The sequence below is a fragment of the Leptosomus discolor genome, chromosome 1, assembly GCF_034619465.1.
Source record: "Leptosomus discolor isolate bLepDis1 chromosome 1, bLepDis1.hap2, whole genome shotgun sequence".
Classification (NCBI taxonomy): Eukaryota; Metazoa; Chordata; class Aves; order Leptosomiformes; family Leptosomidae; genus Leptosomus; species Leptosomus discolor.
Genome location: NC_141391.1, coordinates 182,235,613 through 182,251,867, shown reverse-complemented (window position 1 = coordinate 182,251,867; position 16,255 = coordinate 182,235,613). Strand labels below are relative to the sequence as shown.

The 16,255-nt window shown below is 42.9% G+C and overlaps 1 protein-coding gene across 1 annotated transcript in view; it reads right to left on the bottom strand.

Annotated features, from left to right (window-relative positions):
* Window positions 1-16,255, bottom strand: part of PPM1H (protein phosphatase, Mg2+/Mn2+ dependent 1H) — a 139,207-nt gene that overhangs the window by 51,021 nt on the left and 71,931 nt on the right. Inside the window, exons 3-4 of the mRNA XM_086472329.1 lie at window positions 9,416-9,760; window positions 2,163-2,275 (exon numbers count right to left, since the gene is read on the bottom strand). Coding sequence (XP_086328455.1) covers window positions 2,163-2,275; window positions 9,416-9,760 — 458 coding nt within the window. The remainder of the gene's footprint in view (window positions 1-2,162; window positions 2,276-9,415; window positions 9,761-16,255) is intronic.

Below are 16,255 nucleotides of genomic sequence, written 5' to 3'. Positions count from 1 at the left end.
GCTCTTAAAAATACAGGAATGCAGTGTGTACCCTGGCAGCAGGCGGACAACCTCAGAGCTGCTTTTCTAGTCCTAAAATGCCCTTTTAGTGATAAGGAGCGACTTAGATGATTTGCAATAGTTGTTTTTCTCCCTTTCTGAAACATGGGAAGTGGGGATTTGGTGGAAGAGAGGCCCAGGTCAACTAATGTTCTACACTTCAAAGCTTTTATTTTCTTGAGCTATGAAAATCTAGAAGTGGGCTTATTTGAAAGTGCAAGATTTTGTGACTCCAGAGAACTCTCCTCAGCATGAGGAAGGTTTCAGTGAGGTCTATCTGGAAAGTGCAAACCCAAACTATTTTGGATCTGGAGGGTCCCCCTTATCTTAAACATGCAAGGAATGAGTAGAAAAATTTGAGTCCTGGTTCAAACAAGACCCAGCCTTGCTGGTGGCTTCCCTTCTAATTCCTGCTCTTCCTGCTTTTCTGAAGAGATGTTTTTGATGGGCTTGACAAACAATCAAGGCCTACTGAAGACTTAATGGCTTTAACTACAGCAGATGCTTGGGCCAATTCAAGATCACTATCAATGAGTTTCTTACCATTGGGTGTCAGAGCCTGCAATGGGGCTGAGGCTGTTCTCAGGAAGCAGAGGAGGAATCCTGGAGGAACTGGAAGCAGCCAGTCATTTAAGAACAAAGATTTCAACTACTCAGAAGTAGATCCTGCATGGTCAGTTTTACACAGCACACTTTTAAGAGACAGTAAAGCAATTTAGCCAACCCAATGGAAGAGACTCAACTGTAATTCATGTACCACAGGAAAATACGATTATTTCTAATTTAATGGCAAAAGAGCTAAAATATAGTGCAGCTAGTGGTTCTGATGACTAGACAGGTGGTCTACTCAAACATGTTTGCAGCTACCCTCTGTGAGGACCCATTTGACGCAAAAGAGATTCAAATATGTCACTTGTCAAGAGGAACTGGGTGAGCAGTTTGCAATATAAACAGCAAATTCAGCATATTAAGAACAATCACCAACACAAAAAGAATAGGAACTTCATGCACAAAGGATTTATCTGACCTTCTACACAGTTTAAAGCAGCAAGAGGCAAAAAAAAAAAAGTTAGGTATAGACTATGAAACAATTTGTGGTTGACTGCTTTCTGTAAATACTTTGTGCGTGCACAGTACAAACATGAACTATGTGCACACAAACCTGAAACACAAACGTGTAACCGTAGCAGTCTTTACCTAAAGACAACGTGGTTCAGTACCTTTGCAGACTTCAAATTCTCAGCTGCTGAGAGAACACAACAGCAGTCTGTATCATGTGGGGAACTATTCTCCCCGGCCTGTTTATACAGAGCGCTGCCAAAAGAAACATGTGAAGGTCTAAAGTCTTGCAAGAACAGTTTCATTATCTCTCTCTGATGGTGGTATGGGCAGAGAGCAAGAGAGAGGAAAAGAATGCAAGCAAGAGATTTCCAGTACGCTCCTAGCTTTAACTAAACCAGAAGACAAAGAAAAAACTTCTCGTCACAAACCTTCAAGCATCCAACTTCTAAATATAACAGCTCCTGAATGACAGCACCCAGTTCTGAGAAATGTACAAGTACATGAGCCAGAACAGGACACAGCAAAAATCCTAATGTGTGATAGCTCCTCTCCCTCCCATCCTCTCTGATGCAGGAGTAGCAGTTATTTGCTTACAGATTATTATCTTCAATTCTATCAAACTGTGAAGGCCAGTTGGCCTTCCAACACTAAGGCTAGGGACAGGAGCCACAGGACTTCCTACTGAACCAGTCCAGCCCTACCAGCTGTTCCAGATACAGTCACTTTGTCAGTGTTCAACACACAATTCTATTCTACACACGCAACATCTCTTCTGTTTCAATGGCTCTTTAGCATCTTTCCACTTCTCTGCCACCATCAATTCATTCAGAAACTGCTACAGGGCCAGAAGCGTCATCAACCTCCGCGATTGCAGCCACCACTCGACAAGATACCAGAAGCCTATCACTGCCATTTGCTTTAACTTCCTTGAGAACAGTTAAATGTCCAGCCAAGAAACAGAATCCTCTTGTGATACTGTCTGCAAGTAGGGAACCTGATAACACCAGATCCAGGGGAGTCTGGGGCAAAGGAATAGATGGGGAGACGCCACACGTACTCACCTGCTATCACCAGCATTTGCCACATAAAGCTTCCCCAACAAATACACCACCACAAGGGCTGTGCAGCCACCAGAAATGTTATACACGGTCCTCTCTCGTTCTATTTGCAAATCCTATGGGGAAAGAGAACAAGATTTATAAAGACAGCATCGCAATTAATATTTTAGAAAATGAAGATCCCCCTAAAAAAAAAAAAAAAAAAATAGAGTCTTTCTTAAACTGCCCCATTGGCTTTCTTTATTGTTGCAGCTATGGCCACATGGTCAGGGAGAAGAACAGAAAGTCAAGGAGTACCTATTATTGATGATACAGAGATGTTTGGGAAAAATCAGGACAGGAGATTCCAAAATATCAGGCACCAAGGAACAAATGGCAACTCTGAGGGATGCAAGGGAATGAAGGCAAAGATAAATGTAGCTTAACAACAGGTATTTGGTGGTATAATTGAAGAGTGCTTTACACAGACAGCAAATAATTAATGAGCTCTCCAAAAGGGATGCCGAGATTGTGGGGCATATACCTTTACAAACAGCAGCAAGACACACTCATGCCACAAGGCTGCCCTTCAGAAACATAGGGAATGGGCAGCTGCTAAACTTGTTAAGGGAGTGGACGGGGACGGGAGGGGGAGGTCAGTAGAACGGGAGGGGGAGGTCAGTAGAACAGTATTTACTGAAAAAATACTGGGCATTCATAGACTTTCCAGGATGAAAACCCTGGAAAGTATTTAACCCTGTGTCTCATCTTACTGTGCTTATGAACTCCTGAAAAGACTTCATTTTTATGCATGTGCACACGCCCAAATTTAAGGAGGTATGTACCTACTCAAATAGTTCTTCCTGTGTTTAGCTTCCAACTGATTCTGAATGTAAGAAATACTATATATAAAAAAGCCCTCCTGCTCAATAGAAGTGGAAAACACAGGTCACATCTGTCATCAACAATTAATCAAGCCCAGGAATGAAAAAATTCATAAATATATACATATATAGACACACACATATATATATATATACACACACACACACACACACAGAGACCCCCAGTAAAGCTTGGAGAACATAAAAGACACAAGTAAATGAGCTATTTTCCAGTACTCCATACATCTGAAACAAAACCTGAAGTATATGCCAATGAATTAATTCTACTGCCTCTTAATTTAGTTTGGGGTAATAACACCGCACGTTACTTCCAAATTACCCTCCTCTCCTGCATCCAGAATCACATCCAGTTGCAAACGGGTCTGTCCTTGTAATACTGGATTCAAACACGGAGCATCATTTAACACGGCTATTGCAAGTACTGGCAGATCTTTTCAGCTAAACCCTGCTTACTTGTATATGTTTTTTATTATGAATATATTTGTTTGCGCAAACATACACACAGAGCTATACTTCAGTCATTGTCATATTTGCACTGAGCAACAAACAGCTCAAATTGTCCATGCCTTGGGGTATGGGATTCAGAACTTTATTTTAGAGCTAAATTTATCTGAGGAAAAGCACCACAACAAATGCAAACCATGACAGCTGCAATTTGACTGAAAATCCGCAGAGTTGCAGGAAGCCAGGGACCACGATTTGTTTCCTACAAATTTCAGGAGAAGGAGGTAACCTGGGGCAGCGGTGGGGATGCTGTCCCGAGCAGGCTGGGCAGAGGTGTCTATGACAAGTAACGTGACTCCTCGCTGACCGGTGTATATAGGGCCTGGTCCCATCAGTGCCATGAATGCAATACTGAGGTGGGAGGTGTGGCTGGGCCGGCAAATGAGCAGCGCTGCCCGACAAGGCCATTCTCTGCTGCGCGCAGGGGGGATTTACTGCTGGTGCTTAGCCCATGCTCTCACTGACCTGTGGTTTTCCTTGGTTTTTTTTTTTTTTTTTTTTTTTTTTTTGGGACACACACGGCAGTGAGGACCAGGAGGAAAACACCTCCAAGCTAAAAATCAAATCTCGTAGAACCTTTGGTCACAGACATGGGCCTGTTATAAATGCCTCTTTATCTAATCTTGCCATAGAGAAGCTGATTTTCCTCCCCATGGTTTCTATATATTTTTAAATTAAGCTGAAAAGAACAGTTCAAAGGAAGCAGACATTTCTAACCATCAAAATAATTTAAACTTACAAATACTACGGTGGATTTTCCAGACACTGCCAAGAATTTTAAAAAAACCCTTCATCTCTGCAGTTCAGACTATCCTCCGAGACCTCCAAACAATGTACAATTCCTCACCTGGTTTCAGTTCTGTCATTTGTACACTTTGCAAGTGCTGGAGTGCTTAAATTAAAATTTATTTCTTTCAAGAAGCAGAATTCAGAAGCATCTATTATAGAAAAGAGATAATCCTTAAGGCCTCATTTTCAGAGTTTCCTTGGCTTCAACTAGATCTGTGTACTAGATTTTTTTCAAATCATTACTGTTCACAGGCTGTTCCATCTAGTTGTTGTTCAGAACTTGAATTTACTACTATGACTTGCCAGAGTATATTCAGTGCCATGTTTAACTTGGTATTATGATATTACATACTTTGTTTGACTTTTTTTTTTTTTGGGGGGGGGGAGGGGGGGAGAGGAAAGGAGGAGTAGGCTTTCCTACAGCTCAACAAGATTTGAGGGGAAAAAATAAACCAAAATAAATAAAGCCCACCTTTGCCATTAATTCATTCTGATGCAGAGACACTGGCTTTTAATGAAATACTTTGTAACAGCGCTGCTGGGAAAGTAGTGCGGCACAAACAGGCAGAAACCCCAAAATACCTCTGAAGGTATAAAGGGGCTCATTCTAGACAAAGTTTTGAGTATATACAAAGTTCTCCTCATTTTCCACCTATTTTCTTTTTTCCCTTTTTCCCCCTCTTCTGTCGCACGCAGCTCACGCCCACATCGCTATCTGCGGGCAGGGGAAGCGCTGAGCAGTGCTGGGCAGAATCACACGATGCACCATTCGGCCCAAAGGGCAGCGTGTGCTGCTCACGCTGAGTCTGACAGAATAAAATAGCGATATAAAAAAGGATTTCTGTATCGTGCGTTCAAAAGGTTATCGTTTCATGCCATGGAAGCAGATAATGCAGCCTGTGCTCTGCCCCCTTTTACAGGACGGGTGTTGCTGCGGCAGGCAGGAGCAGGGTGCCCACAGGGGTTGCCTCACGCCTGGTCCCCCCGGCCCCCTTCCCTGGGCGAGGGAGCGCAGTCAGGATGGCGGGAAGCCTGCAAAGGACACCTCGAAGCGCCACGGGGGCCTTTCGCAGGGCGGGCCGCTTTCCCCGCCGACCCCAGCGGCAGCTCTGGCACGGAGCACCCCCCGCCGCCCTGACCGCTCACACCTGCGCTCCCCACGGCCAAAACACGGGCTAATCACGCTCATTAACCACCTCTTCCGAACGAGGAGGAAGATGACGCCCCGCAGCCGCGACACCGGCTCTTTGGGAGGCCCGCGGGCCCCCGACGGCGGCTTGCTCGTGCCACCTGCTGGCGGCCCTGCGGAGGGGCCCGGGCGCCGCGCCGGGCCGGGCCGCAGCGTGGGCCGCCGGTTCTCGGGCCGCCCCGGAGCCCCGGCCTTTCCTCCCGCCCGGCTCGCCCAGAGCACGGAGGCGCCGGGTCCGCTGGCCACCGGCGGGCTGAGCCCGGCGGGCTCGCGGGACAGGCTGCCGGGCAAGCAGACGGCGTGTCGGCACGGGAAGCGAGCGCCGGCTACACCCGGTGCTAGGTTTTAGAAATGCAGGGCCTTGGAAACAGAACTAGGTGCGCTCGAATTGCAGTGCCATCGTTACAGCAAGTTAGCATACTGCAAAACCAACTAAAATAACTATTTTTCCTCTATATCCCTCCTCAGAGTAGGGGCCTTCCCTCCAGGATCTCAGTCTTGCTGTGACAGAAAGCAGCTTTACTCCCTACACACACAGTATCATGTATCTGCTTAAAAAAATAAATTAAAAAAAAAAAATCATGTTTCAGAAGGCATAAAGACAAAATTAACTCCTTAATCTGCTTCACCTCTGTCAAAAAAGCATCAAAATGCCTGTAACACTGTTTCAACCCTCCTCATTTCTACTTCAGAGGAAGCTTTCCAAAAGGAAAACCATACCAATGTATGCTGCTCTCTTCAAGATTGCTCGAATTAAAATGGTATCTTGCAAAAGCACCTGTCTAGATTTCATTTGAGTCAAAAAACCCCCCACAAACCTCAATAAAGAAGAAAAACATGATACAATGTATACAAACTTCTACCTTCCAATAAATCCTACAGACTAATTCTGTGTCATTTTTTTCCCCATCTAAAATGAAACAGGGTTCAGTGTGGAATCGGCACTCTCTCTCCTTAATCTTTCTTCAAAATATGTACTACATCCCACACCCATATACAAGCTTAAATACAGGGAAGGGATGATAGTTTGATGCTTCTATCCGGTGCACATGAAAACATCCCTCCTGGCTCCCTAGAACTGAATGTATAAATACACATCTTAAAACTCATGAGATGAACATCAGAGGATTTGACTTATGAAACTTCAGAACTTTCCTTTTAACTGGAATAACTGTGATCACTGACAATTACTGGCATTGAGCTTTTTTGCCTTTTTTTGGTTGGTTGGTTGTTGGTTTTTTTTGGGGTGTTGGCCGGTTTTTGGGTTGTTTTTTTTTTTGTTTTTTTTTTTTGTTTTTTTTTTAAACACACAGCACAGTAAATTATCTGAGAACACAACACAAACTCGCTAATCCCAGTTTCGACACAATCAGGGAACACCATCTAAAAGTACTTCAAAAAGGGGACAGCTTAATTGTTAAAATTCTGAGTTAGGCAATGACTTGGTCTGTCTCGGCTTTCCACAGTGTTTTACTGCATGTAGCTGTCAGACAAGCACTGCCCAAAGGAAGCCACACCCAATAAATGAAAAATAATTTTTAAAAGCCTTTTGAAAGTGATGAACTGCATTTTATTTGAGACTTCAGGCAAAAACAGGGAGAACATAACCAGAATTCAAAAGGCAGTTGGGGAAAAAAGTAATGGTATGCTAAATGCTCCCAGGAAAAGGGGACAAAACCATTAGTATATCTGTCAAGTTGGGCTGTTTAAAATTAAAAAAAAAAAAAAGGTACCTATATTTAACTCAGCATTTTCACAGGTTCAAAAGGCTCCTTTGCAGTGATGGGTGTTTCAGGAAACCACCAAGAAGCCTGCCTATGTGTCCAGGAAACAGGAGCTTTCACCAAGTGCCAGGTAAAATGATACACTGTGCTGGCACAAACCCCTGGTACATTATGCACATTGCAACTGCACTGACCTAACTCAACAACATCCATGATGTTCCTGTACAAACTAGGGCTGAACAAACTGTGGAAGAGGCCCAAAATCACTAGGAGTATAAGCTAGCAGGAGGTTAGGCAGAGGTAGGAGGAAGATAAATCATTGCAAGCACAGATCAGACTCAGGAGTGTTGATCTTATGAACTGCTCCCTTACACGGACAAACGAAAATACTCTTTTGCCTAAACCAATTGTAAGCACAAGACTCCCCCAAAACCTTAAAGTAGATACAATTATCTATTGTTTTTCTTAATCTGACTGTTTTCATAAGACTTCCTTTTAATGTAAAACTTAGTGCTGAAGTTATATTGTGGTAAACACAGAGTCATTTACATAGCAAAGACAGACGACAAACTTCAGCCCTCTGATAAAGAGCAAAAGTGGGAATTACGGTGTCTGATCTGTGGCATGTGAACAAAGACACAGGGAGGAAAATAGAATACTCTCTGGACCTCAGTTTAGAAAAAGGGAGGACAGATTACTATGACCTGCGCATGGAATATCCAGACACTGTATCTGCAGCGAGTTATCCAGGGTTTCTGCATTTGTCATTCTCTATCCATAAAAGCCCTCCCAAGCAGTCAGGTGCCTGCTGCCTGCATATGAGCTGAGATGGTCTTCTCTATGAACACCTACCAAACAGAGGCGTGAACTCAAACCAAAGCAGGGCGGTAACAGCCCTGCTCACTTGGATGTGTTCAGGAAGGCAGTGATGGGTAATGCACACGCTGCTCTCATAACAAAGGTAGAGCACTTTAAACGGCCCTGCTGTAGCTCTTTTACCTTTGCTTTACAGTCCCATGAAACTGCATTTCTCATCTCTCCTGCACTTGGAGTCAGTTTCACATAGGAGAGAGGGGGAGAGAGAGAAAGTCATGTCACACACTCAGAGCCTGGCACTCTTTTGGCCTGAAATTTGCCCCAACTGAAGCATGAAATTGTTGTCCCTCTCTCAAGCATGCTCTGAACCCACTACAGTGTAGTGGCAGTGTCATCTTTTCCCTTCTTTCTCAGCAAAGAAGAGAGCAGGCTAGTCCTTCCTTTCTGAAAAGGGCATGCTAAACTGACAGGAAATTTTCATATGTCCTTTTTTCAGCTAGCAGAAACTGAGCCCATTAGCTGCAGTGCATAAATCTGCTCACATGCCCCATGTTGAATGATGCCTAAGCCACAGCTGTGGATCTTGCTCCTGGACCTACCCACCTAGGAGTCCAAACCAAGCTGGTGGGTTTGTTTGCCTGCACTTCCTTGGGGAGAAAGGACAGTCCAGCAAGATAACTGCTATTCAGAATTCAAAGTGAAGCACCACTTTGTTATAACAACAACTGTAGTCTCTAATTAGATGCATGTACTAAACAAATTCACATATATCAGAAAAAACAATGATTGAATACTTCTTTTCAGACAACAAATAAAACCTCTGGGAAACACTCATTAATTCAAAAACTTTCTGCTCAAATAAGAGGCTTTTCTAAAAACAACAAAAAAAACCTAAGAGAAAATAAAAAAACCAAGATCAGATCTCCCAAGACCTGATCTGCATGTACTCACTGGTAGGCCAGGTCTCTCCTCTGCCTGACAAGAATTATTTTTAACAATGTGGAGAAGTGAAAGGGGAAGGTGCAGAGCAGCCACGTCAATTACAGAAGAGGAAAACCAGCCCTCTAGAGGGAAATTGATGGATATTCTGTTTCCATAGGATCATGATTTCCTCACAGTTATTCATGCTGTACACAAGTCAAGTGGACTTAAGATGCAATTCCTGCCTCACAGGGATGTACCAGGTAACCTGCTGAAGCTCTTTAATAATTCTCTCCACACTCAGATGGTGTTTAAGTAGGAGAAGAAAAACAAAAAAAAGTGAAAAAAAAATCCCTACATGTTCATTTTCTCAAGGCCATGCAACTCAATGTATGCAACAAGGACTTCAGAGCCCTGAGATAAACGTACCATTTCCTTGAATGCACTTTCTATGGCCCCAATAACCAGGCACTCATGTGGGATCTTCTTCTCGGTGAAGAAGCGTGTTGGAGGGGTGCTGGGCGAGCCCGGGGCCCCCACGCCACCACGCAGGGAGGCCGCCCGCGTCAGTGTCCTGCTGTTGGCGGCTGGGTTGTCGGGCTCCTCTCCCAGGCAAGTAGGCGGGAGGACGGCCGTGTTCCTCAGGATGTCCACGATCTCCTGCAGCTGCTCCAGGATATGGTGCTGTAGCAGTTTGGAAGCGACCACAGCTGCCCCTGACCCAGCGTGTCCATCAAACAGGGACCAGTAGTACAGGTTGATCCCATCTGTGTCCTGGAGAAGCAGGAGGGGAACGAAGGGAAGGAAAAGAGATGGTCACTGTTACACAGCCACAAGTGAAGCGATGGAGCTGGTGGCACAGGGGCAGCAGGTAAAACACAGGTAACTTTCCCAGAGGTAACCTTTCTGAAATGGAGAAATACTCACTGTGTTAGTACAGCTCTGGCAGGAAGGAGAGATGCGTATTTTTGCAACATGCCCCTCCCCATTTTTTTCCTTTTTTTTTTTTTCCTTAACCCCCTCAAAAAACTAATAAAAAAAGGCTGAAATTGGCATCTTTCTCACCTTACAGCTATCACAGGATGCACTGACCAAGCACAGCTACCACTGTAAGACTAAATTAATTTCCTAATGCCTATGTAGATCAGAAGAAAAGCATTCAAAACATCACATTGTTGATAAACGATGGACCTACCAATATGGAGACCAAAATTCTGCACAAGACAACACCTGATACTTGTGACTGACTTTTTTTTTTTTTTGTCACTAGGCATGAGACAAAAAACCATCAATTTGACATCTAGTAATTGTCCACAATCTCCTGCAGCCGCTCCAGGATATAGTGCTGCAGCAGTTTGGAAGCGACCAGTAATACAGATTGATTCCATCTCTGTCCTGGAGAAGCAGGAGGGGAATAAACGGAAAGAAGAGAGATGGTCACTCTTCCACAGCCATAAGTGCTGGCAGATGGTACAGCTCAGGCTTTCCCTGCCTGTGCCAGCCCAAGAAGCAGAACAGCACAGAGGTCTTCAAGGATGGCAGACACAAGTGGAATCAGCTGCACTCCACCTGACCTAGCCTGCACATTCACTCCCTAGTTCTTCCCAGTCCTCTGAAAAGTTTCCTGTACAGTACTGGAGTTACATACCCTCTGATCAGAAAAGCTATGCAAGTGTTCTGGTATAGCTGTCAGCATAATAGTATGCTTTTAGATCTTATATCTTAGCTCAACTCCTAGCGTGTCAGTCGGCACAACTGCTCTCATACAAGCAAAGTATCTGGAAAAAGTAAATTTTGTAGATCTCATTATTAAATTTAAGGTATATGTGGTAATGCTACACATTTCTTCATCAGTTATTGATCAGTGATGTGATTTTCAAATATTTCTCCCTTTCTGCTCCACAGCCTCCTCTGACAGGTATAAGTCAGCTCCACTATTACTCTGATTTGAGCAGAAACAATGTTTTTATGGTGGGATGCCCTGTCACTCTGATAGGGCCCATTAACCCAGGGCCAGAGGCAGACTAAGTTCTGGGCAGTACGAGCCCCAATCTGCCTGAAAAATACCAAGGAGCCATACCCTAGATAACCTCAACTTTTCTGGGAGAAATTCACCTAGAAATCCTCAGGGAAACATTTAAGGCATAACAATACCTGTCTTTGCATGACAGCATATTTGGCAGCAGCATGTAGAAAAGAGTCTTTCCAGTCTCTCCATTCCCCTCCATTTCTTCTTAACCCTGCACCTTCTCCCAGCTATGCTGAAACAACTGTTTGTGGGGCTGCCTTACAAGTCAGATGTGGGTGGACGAATACAGACTTCGAAATAAATCATTTTGCATGGGACAGGAATCAGGCAATACTGTTGCAAAACCCCTCATACTAAGAGAGCATAACCTAGATCTCACTGCAGTCAAAGAACTTAAAAATTGTATCTGTGTGTCACACTGACTGTGGTGTAATTTAAGATGACAGACATGATTTGTTTCATTCAGCTGAACACTGCTCCCTTACACAACAGATCAGCATATAGTCTAGGTACCACCTGCATCCCAACACCTCATGCCCAAAGCACTGCTTATTTCAAACTTAGGGATGGGGCTGTGACTGCAGTTCCTTTTACTTTCTGCTGTTCCAGCTGCTCCACAAAGGTGTCAACCACTAGCTGTAGGATATGGCAGACAGGTTGGAGTAAGCACACCAGGAACTGTCACTTGCAGATCCAAAAGACATCATTCATTGTTGGCCTGAGCTACAACATCCAAAACCTAATGCAAAACCTCTCTTTTAGCAACATGTATATAGACCATCACTACAAGTTCATGCTGTTCAAAGGGCAGAATTCATTGCTGGACGATCATTATTACTTATAATTTACTTTGTTGAAAAGTACTTTAAAAGCCTTGATTATAAGAGTTACATAACAGTCTTCTTTTTTTATTTTAGCTTATAGCATTGCTACTGTAGTAAAGTTCAAACATATTCTTAACTACTGCATTAACAACATACACAGTGAAGAGTTCCTCCAAGAACTTGAATTCAGCAGTTTCTTGTGCACTCTTAATTTCATTACTGAAAGGCTGAGAAAAAGGAGTATTGTCCTACAGTACCGCATTACATACCAAAGCAAGGATCATACAGGATGCATCCTACAAGGGTGGAAAACCCAACAGATGTTCACATTTCCGAATGCGGCTCCTTAGCCAGACCCACCCACTTACCCAGTCTGGTAAATTCACCAGAAAACCTGTTGTGAAACTTCACCTCTGAAGGCATGACTGGCAGTTATGCTAGCTTGCTCTGTGCTCACAATCCCTCCATGTTCACACAACAGTTGGCTGTAAAATTCTACTTAAACCACTTTTAATGGAGAACAGGATTACTGACTAAAAAACCTGTTTGTAAAAATAGATTGCTATTCACGCAAAATGTATTTTGCCAACAGAAACAAGTATCCCAAAGTGAAAGTATATCAGCTGAAAACTAAAACCATTTACTCAAAATGATGACACTGTGCCTCTTGGGAGCTGTAGATCAAACTACTTCTGCTCCCATTCTTCTCTTTGGGTTTGGTTCCCTGGCCAAAATCCACCTCATGATGCACCATGGATAATGCTTCCACAGCTTATGTCCTCATGTCATTTGAAAGGTGCTACTTCTTTGGAGATGTGCTGCCTTTGCAAGAAAAAAGCATAAAGGCATTACACCTCTGACTGAAATGGAAATATATTACCTTCCACCTAGAAGAGAAAGATATTTTGTCATTGCTCTCCCCCTGCCCCCAAACTATAACAGGAACTTGCACTTAAGTTTAACACCACCCCCCCCCCCCAATTAATTTTCTTGTGTTTTCTAAAGCAAGCCCCCACCAAAGTCTGTATTAGAGCTTTTCAGAAGATAAAGGAGAACAGTTCTTAACCCAATTCATTATTATGAGCACAACACTGGGTATGTCCTACACTGAACAAGCCTCATGTGACCTTGGTACCAAGTAAGGTGCCATCAGAGACTGGGAAGATTTAAAACAGACCAGAACAATGGCCCATGACAAAAACTGAAATTGAAATGTTTCCACTTACTTCCTGTAAGCCAAGGGGCAGCACAAATTAGGACAGGGAAGCTCACATGGGCCTCACCTATGTTCTTGGGCTATCACTGACATGAACACGGCATGGCCATGTCAGCTATGGTGGTTCTTCTGGAGTTCACTGATCTTGCCCTTTTTGGACTAGTAATTCTTAAACAAGACGGTGTTGCTACCAGTTCAGCTAAGTTCAGACATCTACATTGCACACCTCCAAGATAATTGTCTAAATTGCCCTTACACTCAGAGAGAAAAAAACCCTGCATTTTCAGATTCTGCTCATCTCATTCCAAAGTAGATTTATTTCTCCCTATCAACTATCAAAGTACCCTAGGTAACTGAGAGGTCTGTATTATAAGCATATGCATTCAGGGGAGATGACTACCACAGCACTGTTCTGTCGAGATGCTCTAGGGCCTTAACTTCAGTTGGGATCTGCAGGCGCTATTGTAACGTAAATATTAGTCTCCAAAAATATTCTGTTTATTCCTACAAAGCTTCATTTACTTTTGAACTAGCAAAGAAAGTATAAGCACGAATAACCTATTAGCTGGCTAAAAAAGGAAGAAGCAGCTAATTTCTTTCCCCCTCCCCGAGAATAAAAATGGCTCCTCTATTTTAAAGAAATGAATTCTCCAAAGCCATACCAATTCGATGAGAATTAAAAATATGGTGCAAATAAAGCAGCAACTCGAGAGAACGAACAAGGGCCAGCACTCAGGGCACACAGACGACAAAAACCACAAAAGGGACCTTGGTTTTCCTCCCACAGCTGAGATGACCTCCATAGCCACCAAGCGATTGCCTATTTTGGTGTGCATATGCATGGCTGTTCTCTCTCTTTCACATTTGGGAGCTTGAACTTCTTCCCAAAAGCACTGACATTCTGAAAACTCAGAGAAGAGACATAGACTTCTGCTAGCTCTGGCAGTATTCTGTCAAAAGCAGTCTTTCAAACATCAATCTCCATTTGTTCTTTCAACTGGACAGAGCCCTCAAGTGGAAGTACGATTGGTCAACACAGTGATTTATTTTAGATTTTCTTTCAAAAGATTCAGATTTAACAACATTCTGAATAGCTACCAGATACATGAAGAGCAAACAGATCCTTCACTGCACTGACCTTACAATTCGTTTTCAGAATGTACTAGGAAATTTAATAAGCTTCAGGCTCCTCAACTGCTGACCTAGCTTTCAGGAAGGTTCAGCAGTCTCCTGGGTTTTGTAATTGTAAAATATAATTAAAACATGCAAAGTTTTGGGTCAAGAAAAGGATAAGAAATCATGAAAGAAAATGCATATATATACACAATTGGAGCTCAGTTATCTGGGGGGGAGGTGCGCTGGAGGCGGCGGGAAGGCAGCCTTAGCAATATATAGCGATCAAATTGGGACAAATTTTTCAGGTTACCTAGACAGTGGTCCTAGATTGCAAACCTTTAGATTTTTTTTTTTATGAAGCTAATTCCAAACAGACAAATAAATCGTGTCGCCACTAAAGATTTATTCTGAAAACCACAACCCACCCCAACTATTATTGTTCCAATTACGAACTACACTCAAAATGCATTAGAGGACATCTTTAGTTGTGGCAATTGCCATCTCATCCTCAGAGAAAAGCCTCCTCTTGTTACTGATGATATGTTCAGCTACCTGTGGTAGGCAACCAGTCTTGTGTCACAAAAAAACAAATACGCCGTCCCATCTTTGTGGCAAAGAAAACTGTAGAATTAATATTTATGTATCCTCACTTTACAATGACAATTAATAATGCATCACATTAAGTCCTGCAACCTGACTGTCACTATGACAATATCCTGGCATAGGATTCCCATTTCCCTCACTGACAGTCTTCAGTATTCATGACCAATGATTTAATTAAAGGCATCTAAAAATAATACCAGTGAAAAAGCTGCACAATTTAAAGTGAATGCTCCTGAATGGGGACAGAGGGCAAATATGATTAATCAAGCAGCAGTGGAGTGGGGTGGGGGGAAGGGGAGAGAATTAATTTAGGGTTGAATTTGCAGAGTCTTTCTTTTCACTGCTCTGCTCAGTTTGTCACTTGCTCTTTAAGGAAGAAAACCATATTCATGCTATTTAACATGTTTCCTTGGATTTTTGCAAGTGTTGGGGCTAACCAAATGTTCACTTCTCCATCTTTTCACTTCTGGCCTACCACCTCCTCCTCCCCTCTGGAAGCTCTGCAGAGTCCAAGAGTCCACATGCAGAGTCAAGGCCATGACAGCGACACCCAACCCACGTGGACAACCCATGGATCTCCAACTCTCTTATGCTGCCTTGCCAAAGCGCAGGGCTGCATTGATGCGGTCAGCATTAAACAACAATAATCACACAACCTCAGATGCAGCTGCCATTTAAGTTTCATAAACTTCCCAGAAAGCAGAGTAAAACACAGATGGCATGTGGCCTTCTCACAGATTCTGTGGAAAACCAGAAAAATCTGAGGACGATGAAATGGACTCTCTTAAATCAAGAGATAGTTTAAGTTCCAGTTCCTATTTCCTTTGTGCTCCACACTTAAAAAAACTAAACAAGAACATAAGAAATCTTTCTTTTCATTGGACAAATACTCAATAAACTGCTTCCCTCACCTTTTCTTCCTTCTACAAGGTCCTTCACCTCTTGGAGACAATTTCAGATCGTGTGTTATGGTAGGATTTCCCTACGAGGAATTTACAGTATTCAGCCTCTGGCTTCCTTACTAAATGCTTGCTGGGATGATATTACACCATTCGCTGGAGTGTCTCAAGCTGGTACTTCTACATGCTATTGATACAGAATAAGTTGCAGCCTCATCACATTTAACAGCAAACTAATATACTCCTTAAAAAAATACTTGCTACCAATGCTATGTGAGGGCAAACCACAGTATTATACTTCACAGTGCAAAAACATAAAAACATAAAAATATGACACTATAGAAATGTGCACATCTTTTTTTTTTTTTTCCTTTTTGGATATATTCTACTAGCAAAAAAATGTACCAAGGAAAAAATACTACTAATTGCTAGTGTAAGACTGCCCTCTAGTAGAAAACTTTCTCCAGAAATATGCTGCCTGTTTTGGGAAAATACATTACAAATTTAAATTCACAAGCTGTGGTCTAGTAACATGGTAGAATATGTTTTACACAGCTAAATAATGAGTGCTATAGCACTCAT